General features: G+C 37.9%; 1 protein-coding gene across 1 annotated transcript; it reads right to left on the bottom strand.

Moving 5' to 3' along the window:
• Positions 1–274: 274 nt before the first annotated feature.
• On the bottom strand, positions 275–2,703 carry LOC109803884 (cleavage and polyadenylation specificity factor subunit 3-I). The gene is made up of 2 exons (XM_083067628.1): positions 2,223–2,703; positions 275–2,119 (listed from the first exon to the last, which is right to left on the bottom strand). Exons 1-2 carry the CDS (start codon positions 2,649–2,651, stop codon positions 485–487), a joined length of 2,064 nt encoding a protein of 687 aa, XP_082923754.1. The 5' UTR covers positions 2,652–2,703; the 3' UTR covers positions 275–484.
• Positions 2,704–10,103: the final 7,400 nt, after the last annotated feature.

The following is a 10,103-nucleotide window of genomic DNA, read 5'->3' as shown; positions in this document are numbered from 1 at the left end:
TGAATACCAAACCAAAAAGACTCCACTGTATCTCCCACCAAAAGATGCTTAGTTACCAAAATTTTAATCATGTCTAAATTAAAAGAAAACTATAATGCTTTAGCAACAAGGACATCGGAAGAACATGCATATGAAGGTGACAGCCACGAGTCTCTAGGGTGCATAATAACAAACAGAAAACTACACTGCTATTGTTAAGATGCGCTATAGTGTTTGTTGTCTATACGCACCATCAGGGAGAAAATAGCAGAGACAAGAAAGTAAGACAGAATGATAAAACATTTGAAGAAAATAAGTTTAAATTGAATGATTAAATACTCGAAGAATAAACAAAATAAAGCAGAGAATTCTGTTGTCCAAGCTCATTATATTAAAGAGACAGTAACTACATATTGTGATAAATATCTCATGTTAGCGGAGCATGTGAGCTAGTGTTCCTTATCGCTGGCATTTCACCATTTCCCAAGACAATGTAAGGAATGAACTATGGGGCAGAAAGAGGTATTGGCTTCACAGAACTTTGAATGCGCCGGAATGCTGTCCTTACTCTTTCCTTGAGACCTTCATTTTCACTCTCAACTTCCCCACTTTCTTTGTTGAGCTCTGCTATATTCCCATCAATGTTAATTATCAATTTCCCATTCTCACCTACCTTCACATCTCCAAAGAGTGAAACCAGGAGGGCATGCATAACCTTCTCTGCCTTCTTCTCATTCTCTTCCTCAATTTTAATGGCATCGGAATCAGCCATTACTTTTGGGATGTCACGGCTGATATTTAAAATCAGAGCTACAATAGAATCTGATACCATGTCACTAATGGGGTCTGATGTCCAATGCAAGGAGATATGCTTTTCAGATTCATGCTTCACAGTCACACACTCGTGGATTTGCAATGTTGGAACTCCAGATTCTTCATCCACTGACTGCTCCACACTCTCATATATCTGTTTGAGTCTATGGCTTATGACATTAAAGGCACCTGAATAAGGGATGGTAATTCTCTGTGTGACATTTGTTGTTGTTAGCTGTGAAAAGACATGCAGGTCTTCAGGTGCCATTATCTGATATGTGAAGCCTTTTTTAACTAGCAAACCACTGACGGTTTCTCCAACTTCAGGTGTTTTTTCAGCCAGCTTCCCTATGGTTTTTGCCATTTTCTGTGAATTAAAATACATCTCAACAGATTGACAGTTTTTCGGAGTAAGAATCTTAGTGTTGCGATCAGCAAATTGAGTCATGAGCTTCTGTTTGAGCCTGCCCATCTCATTAGCTTCCCCATGAACGAGAATTATATTAGGAGGGTTGAGCTCTTCTAAGAATGCACTTGTTTGAGCAGAGTCAGCATGAGCAGAAAAGGAAATGTAATGCACCTGCATGTTCAGTGGTGCAGTGAGTCCATTCATGAGAGTCACCTCCTTGGGTTCATTGATGATCGTTTTTGCCAATGTCCCTTCAACAACATACCCAGGTAAAACACAAGCATTTTTCTTATCAGAGCACCACATATCAAATAATTGTCGTGACAGCCCACTCTGAAGTCCACCAGGACTGGCCATGACCACAGATGGTCCAACATCTTTGAAAACTTCAATGCTACTTAAAGCTGATACGTGTTTGAAGGAAAAGGGGTTGGACTTTGCATTCTGGATCCTGTCATTCATGGAAAGGGTGTATGTCTCATACACAGTCAAACACTTCTTTGCAAGAGGAGAAGCATAATAGATGGGAATATTCTGGAGTTCAGGATGATTTGCCCAATATTCATCAAGGATCAGGAGAAGCTCCTGCGCACGACCAAGGGCAAATGCTGGAATCAACACACGGCCCCCTTGAGAAATGGTTGAGTGGATAACATCAGTGAAGCGTTTTTCCCGTGTGTGCCGAGGCTGATGGTGCTGTACACCATAGGTGGACTCTATAATGCATACATCGGGGGAGAACTGTGGGGTCTCAGCAGCTCGGAGATGGCGGTCTTCCTCACGTGAATAATCTCCGGTATACAGCACTCGAACACCAGCTATGTCAACCATGAACATAGCAGCCCCAAGGACATGGCCTGCAGTATAACACCAGAATCGAATACCATTCACTTCCACTGTTTGATGGAAATCAATAACCTGCAGTCACTAATATCTGTTATATACAAAGTATAAGAGTCACAGTAGCAGTTAAGGTGGCATTGAATGGGAAGATCGAAACCCTAAAACGGAAGCGTAATACCTCAATTTTATCCATGGAACGGTTGATGTCCTGTTCATCATAAAGCATATCCTCGACGGAGACCTTGCTGACTTTGACGAAATCAGACAAGAGGAGCTTGTAAATGGCCTTGGTGGCGTAGGTCATGAAAACGCGGCCTTTGAAGGTGGTTTTCTCGAGAAAGTAGGGGAGGGAAGCGGCGTGGTCCAAGTGGAAGTGAGTGATGAGAAGAACGTCGACGGTGGAAGGGTCAATCTCGTCGAAATAGGGCAACGCGGCCATGCCGGAATACGCAGGGTGGATTCCGCAATCGAACAAAATGGTTTTGCCTTTGTAGGACATGTAAACGCATGAACGACCCACTTCGTTTCCGGCGCCTAATGGCGTCACTATCAGTTGATCTTCCTCTCTGCTGCTTCGCACACTCTCTCGTCTCTTCATCCAACTCATCGTGCTTCGCTTCTCGATCTCTCTGCCTACTACTCTCACTGCACAATGCTAAAACCCTATTTCCTCAACTCGGAACGACGCCGTTTACTTTAAACTCTAACTCTAATTACCTATACACCGTTAGGATAAAGATTTTTACGCTGATAACTAATTATATCTTTTAACTGTGTTATGTCACTATAAACATATTTATTTTAATTAGTAACATAATACAATTAAAAGATATAATTGATTGTCAATATAAAATTTTTTTATACTAACAGTATATAGATGATTAACTCTTCTTTTAAACTCGATTCATATCTAGGTCGAGTGTAATTATTATATGCAGATCCAACTCAGATATAATCTATATATAATTACTCACCTATATCAACCAAAATTAAAGTTTTTGTATTTTAATTCCTACATAATATTGTAGCAATAATAATAATTATTATTATCAAACAATATTTTTTTATAAAACAATAAATATTTACAAAAATGTTGGCCAGACAACATTTCAAGGCTCAAGAAAAAATTAATTTTAAAAAGTTATGCTACTGTTTTTTATTAACTATAAAAATTATAACATAGAAGTAAATATTTTTATTATTTTTTCTATATTATAAACCCAAATTTAGTAGGTCCAATAGAAAAAAAATCAATTAAATTTAATAAAATTCTCATCAATCTCTATCAAAAGAAAAAATATATACATATATAATAAATATACGTTAATCTCTTTGACATAACATGTATGACATGTAAATAGATTTAGATATAATATCTCGCATACAATTATCAATCATTTAAAAAAAATTAAATAATCTTATGTATCGCACGATGAATTCAAACTCGATACCATTGTTTAAAAGACCTCTTTCACATTGATTAATCTAGGTCTTAAAGTAATAATATCACAATTTGCTTAGCTTCAAAATTAGAGAGATTTTAGCGAATTGTCTCTACCACTTTTAATATTTTTTTATTATTGACAAAAACTTATTAAAAATTATAAATTTTGATAAATCATGTGTTTTATAAGCAATTTTTTTAATGAAAAATGCTGACTAATGATCTTAAGATTGTGGTTAAGAAATAAAAATATAAACATTTTATTTAGAAGTATATTTATAATTTTCTTATGTAACTTTATTGTAGTTTTTAGAAGACCTTTCTACATCGTATTTGTTAGTGTTAGGAAAAATTACGCTGATCTTTCCCGTAACTTCAGATTTGAGAATGGAGCAAAAATAATTGTGGACTAATAGCACACACAAAATTGATAACGGAGTTCGGCCAACTCTGCCTACGTCTCCGGGCTGCTGCAGATATTTTACTGAAAAGGGAAATATAAACAGTGTTTACAAAACACTCACAATCTCTCAAAATACTCACAACCACTCACAACCCACGACCCAACTACACCCAGAAAAATTAAGAGCTTCTCTCTCTCTCAATTTTCTTATGTGTTTATGCTTTCGTTGGATTGCATAAAATGAACGGAGTGGCTTGCTATTTATAAGGAACGATTGCAGTGTGAACGCTCCATCAAATTGTGAATTCGGTGGCCTCCAATTTGGAATTCGGTTTCCAAATTCAATTTGATTACTGTGCCTCCAATTTTGATTTCGGTGGCCTGCCAAATTTGATTTCATTGGCAGCCACCTTCTTTGACTTTTCAACAATCTCCCACTTGAAGACTGATTTCAATCTGTCTTCACACTTTAATCAATGCAGCAGCCTTCCCTGGTCTGTTACTCTAGCAGGCCAACTGAAGTTGAGCACAACTTCAGTTTGTCAATGGTCACCACCTTTGTCAACATGTCTGCTGGGTTCCTGCTTCCTAAGATCTTCTTCAATGTTAACACCTCATCCTCTAGCAGAGATCTGATAAAGTGATAACGGATATCGATGTGTTTTGTCCTAGAATGAAATGCTGAATTCTTTGCCAGATGTATTGCACTCTGACTATCACTATGCAAAACACTCTTCTCTTGGATGAATCCCAGCTCTGTTAACAAACCCTGAAGCCATATCAATTCTTTACTGGCTTCTGTCACTGCTACGTACTCAGCTTCTGTAGTGGATAAAGCGACAATTTTCTGTACCTGCGACATCCAACTAACAGCTGTAGTACCAACAGTAAAAATGTAACCGGTGGTACTTCTTCGGTGATCGACTTCACCTCCATAGTCTGCATCTACATATCCTTGCACCTTTATTTTGCCTTTACCAAAGTGCAAACATCTTTCTGTGGTGCCTCGTAGATACCTCAAAATCCATTTAACTGCTTCCCAATGAGCTTTTCCTGGATTCGACATAAACCTGCTAACAACTCCCACTGCATGGCCAATATCTGGCCTTGTACAGACCATTGCGTACATCAAACTTCCAATGGCTGAAGCATATGGAACTTTAGCCATAAAATATCTTTCTTCCTCCGTCTGAGGAGACTGATCCTTGGATAGGCGAAAATGACTAGCCAAAGGTGTACTAACTGGCTTGGCGTCGCCCATGTTAAATCTTTGCAAAACACGGTTGATGTACTCTGCTTGAGATAACTGCAAAATCCCTCTTTGCTTATCTCTCGTGATTTGCATTCCAAGAATCTTCTTTGCAGGACCTAAGTCCTTCATGTCAAATTCTCTTGACAATCGCTGCTTCAAGCTTCTTATCTCATCCATATCTAAACCAGCTACTAACATATCATCAACATAAAGTAGCAGAATGATATAACTGGACTTATATCTCTTGAAGTAGCAACAGTGGTCAGCATTGCACTTATGGAAGCCTTCTTTGTGCATGAAGCCATCAAACTTCTTGTACCACTGTCTTGGAGCTTGTTTCAGACCATACAAGCTCTTCTTCAACCTGCACATCATATTCTCTTTTCCTTTCTCTGAGAAGCCTTCTGGTTGGTGCATGTATATCTCCTCATCTAGATCTCCATGAAGAAATGCAGTCTTCACATCTAACTGCTCTAGGTAGAGCTCTTCACTAGCAACAATGCTCAACACTGTTCTGATTGTATTGAGCTTCACAACTGGAGAATAAATCTCTGTATAGTCAACTCCTTCCTTTTGCTGGAATCCTTTGACTACTAATCGAGCTTTGTATCTTTTGGAGCCATCATGCTCCTCTTTTACTCGATACACCCATTTGTTGTGAAGTGCTTTCTTATCTCTGGGTAACTCAACTAGTTCCCACGTCTGATTTGAGATCAAAGACTTCATTTCGTCCTTCATGGCATGCTCCCACTTGCTGGCATCTGTGGCCTGACATGCTTCATCATAATCTTCAGGCTCACCTCCATCAGTCAGCAACATATAGTTCATGTATCTCCTGTTAGGTACATGAGGCCGGGATGATCTCCTCACAGGAGCTGAAGTTGAAGGCTCTGGTGTGTCTGACTGTTGTTCACAACTTTGCTCTGTTGATTCCTCTGGCTGAGGAGTTTCAACTATAGGACTTTCTGGGACATCATCCACCTCTGCATATACTGGCCTACTCTTTTCTGAGTTACTGGCATCAGTACTATGTCTGTCCTTGTACATCACTCTCTCATTGAAGATTACATCTCTGCTGCGGATCATCTTTTTGTTTTCATTATCCCATAGGCGATAGCCAAACTCATCTTCACCATAACCGATGAGAGTGCACTTCTTCGATTTGGGATCAAGCTTATTTCTGCATTGATCACTGATGTGCACATATGCTATGCAACCGAAAACTTTAAGATGTGTGAGTTTTACCTCCTTTCCGCTCCATACCTCTTCTGGTATTCTATACTCCAATGGTACCGATGGACCTCGGTTGATCAAGTATGCTGCTGTGTTGACTGCTTCTGCCCAAAACTGTTTTGGTAAGCCTGACTGCATACGCAAGCTTCTGGCTCTCTCAGTCAACGTTCGGTTCATCCGCTCAGCTACACCATTGTGTTGCGGTGTACCAGGCACGGTTCTTTCTATTCTGATTCCGTGCTCATAGCAGAACTTCTTGAATCTGGTGTCTTCATATTCACCACCATTGTCGGTTCTGAGCTTTTTAATCTTCAATCATGTCTCATTTTCAACCATGGCTTTCCATATCTTGAAAGCCTCAAATACATCTGACTTATGTTTTAGAAAGTATACCCATACTTTCCGAGAGTGATCATCAATAAAAGTCACGAAGTATTGCTTCCCACTAATAGATGAGACAGTCGTTGGACCCCACACATCGGAGTGAACAAGCTCGAGTTTCTCCTTCTTTGGGGTTCTTCCACTTGTTTGAAAGCTGACTCTTTTCTGCTTTCCAAGTATACAGTCTTCACACATGTCAATTTCCACTGACTGAAGACCTGGTAATTTTCCTTTAGAGTGCATGATCTTCATCCCTTTCTCACTCATATGGCCAAGTCTTTGGTGCCATAAATTGGGATTGTCATTTGCTGCAACTGCAATTAAATGACACGCTCCTGCTGTTTTGTAAAGAGTACCGCTCTTTTTACCACGAGCAATCGTCATTGCACCCTTGGAAATCTTCCAATCATCACCATGGAAGGTCGTTGTGTAGCCTTCACTGGCCAACTGGCCTACTGAGATTAAGTTCTTCGTTAGGTCGGGAATATGTCTGACATTCTTCAATTCCCATACAGACCCTTTTATCTTAATCTTCACTACACCTTTTCCAACAATCTCACAAGATTGTTCATTACCAAGGTAGACTTTACCAAGGTTTCCGGGAACATAATTCTCGAAGAATTCTCTCTGCGAAGTAGCGTGGAAAGATGCTCCAGAGTCTAACACCCAAGACTCCTCCTTGCTCTCCAAAGAGCATATTAATGCATCATCTCTTCCTGAGGTAGAAGCAATATTTGCCTCTGCTTTCGCCTCCTGATTCTTCGGTGCATTCTTGCACTGATTTTTGTAGTGCCCCGTCTGCCCACAATTCCAACACTTGATAGTTTTTGAGTTGTTAGAACTACGATGATTTCTGGATTTGGACCTATTATCTCTTGATTTTCCACATCCATTTCCTCTGGTTGGAGCCCTTCCTCTTGACTCTGTATGTAATACTGAAGAGGTTGAGGATTCACCCGACTCTCTCCGTCGGATCTCTTCACTGAGAACCAGATCACGAACATCATCTGATTTCAACTTATTGCTTCCCGATGAGCTACTCACAGCTGTGACAGTAGCATTCCAGCTTTCTGGTAGAGAAGACAAAAGTATCAATGCTCGTACTTCATCGTCAAATTCAATTCCAACTGAACTCAACTGGGTTGTGACTGTACTGAGTTCATTTAAGTGTTGCGCTACTGATGCGCCTTCCGCCATCCGCAAGTTAAACAACCGCCTCATCAAGTGAACTTTGTTTGAGGCTGACGGCTTTTCATACATACTGGAAAGAGCCGTCATAAGACCCACTGTGGTCTTTTCCTTTGCAATGTTGAAAGCAACATTACGAGATAATGTCAAGCGGATAACTCCAAGGGCTTGTCTATCAAGAAGGAACCATTCATCATCCTTCATGCCCTCTGGTTTCTTTCCTTCGAGAGGTTGATGTAGCTTTTTCTGGTACAGATAATCTTCGATCTGCATCTTCCAAAAGCTAAAGTCCGCACCATCGAACTTTTCAATTTTCACCTTTCCTTCATCTGCCGCCATTGCTCCCACTCAAATCTGACTTCTCGGATCGCTTCTGCCGACAAATTGGTAACGCTGACCAATTTACACTATTCACTATTCACGTGAATAGTACTATTCACAAAATACTATTCACATGAACAGTATTCTCTCCAGCAATTTCGATGAGCTATTCACTATTCACGTGAATAGTACTATTCACGAAAAATACTATTCACATGAATAGTACTCTTGCCAAAGTTTAACAGAAACAACCAGGCTCTGATACCAATTGTTAGGAAAAATTACGCTGATCTTTCCCGTAACTTCAGATTTGAGAATGGAGCAAAAATAATTGTGGACTAATAGCACACACAAAATTGATAACGGAGTTCGGCCAACTCTACCTACGTCTCCGGGCCGCTGCAGATATTTTACTGAAAAGGGAAATATAAACAGTGTTTACAAAACACTCACAATCTCTCAAAATACTCACAACCACTCACAACCCACGACCCAACTACACCCAGAAAAATTAAGAGCTTCTCTCTCTCTCAATTTTCTTATGTGTTTATGCTTTCGTTGGATTGCATAAAATGAACGGAGTGGCTTGCTATTTATAAGGAACGATTGCAGTGTGAACGCTCCATCAAATTGTGAATTCGGTGGCCTCCAATTTGGAATTCGGTTTCCAAATTCAATTTGATTACTGTGCCTCCAATTTTGATTTCGGTGGCCTGCCAAATTTGATTTCATTGGCAGCCACCTTCTTTGACTTTTCAACAGTTAGAACCATTCTGCAATGTTACACATTATTTCTAAAGATAATTTTAAGAATATAAGCTGGCTTTACCAGTAAACCATGGCATATGGCAAGTTCATACCAGATGGAAGAAAGCTTGGGGCTGAGTGACTAATTTGGGGGTATTTTTTCAAATTATTTATGTAAATATGGCTGTTTTAAAACTATTTATACTTTTGGGGCATTTTATTATGGTGTTGCTATGATCCATAGCGACACAAGTGACACATGTACCTTTTCTTTTTGATAATTACGAACAGTTAAAATTTAGCCAATAAAAATTGTTATAGGCTGTAGCGAATTTTGTAAAGTTGTTATGGGCTTCATCCCCATTATAAAAATATAATTAATATATATTATTTATTATTAAAAAAATATTTTATCTAAAGGCGCTATGGGTCATAGTGATATTGTGTCACTGTGGACCATAACGACCTTGTTTATTAAATTATGTTTTATTTTTAACATTTTTGTTTATAAATTTAATTAAAAATATTTATTTATGTAGTTGTTTTTTTATTTTAATTAAGTGAAGCAAAAAAATATAAACAAAACTTAATAAATAAAAAAAAGAAGTATAAAATAAAAGAATTATAAAAAAATTGAAAAATTAAATATAATTTTTTTTATTTGTGTACTTTTAATTATTTTTTTAAAATCTATTAAGATTTTTTTTATATGTTAATTAAAAAAGAACTGACAAAAAAAAAGAAGTATTTAAAATAAAATAAAAATATTAAAAATAAATAAATAAATAAATAAAAAGGAAAAAGGGTATAAAGCATCATCAAGGATCTATAAAACAAAACCATTCAAGAGAGAGTAGGTATCACAATTTCCTACTGCATGTGTAATTGAAACAAACAACTTATACCTGTTTCATGATGGTAAACAACGGAGGCGTTATGGTCTATAGCGATACAATATTTTTATAGGCTATAATAACTTCCATTTTTCCTTTTTTTTTATAATTATTTTATTATTTTATTATTTTGTTATTTTATTTTATATTATTAATTTATTTTAAATTTTAATTTTATAATTCTGTTTTATCCATTT

The sequence above is a fragment of the Cajanus cajan genome, chromosome 1 (assembly GCF_000230855.2).
Source record: "Cajanus cajan strain Asha chromosome 1, NIPB_CcT2T_4, whole genome shotgun sequence".
Taxonomy (NCBI): Eukaryota; Viridiplantae; Streptophyta; class Magnoliopsida; order Fabales; family Fabaceae; genus Cajanus; species Cajanus cajan.
The sequence above is the reverse complement of the archived record's forward strand: the minus strand, read 5'-3'. Positions and strand labels throughout refer to the sequence as shown.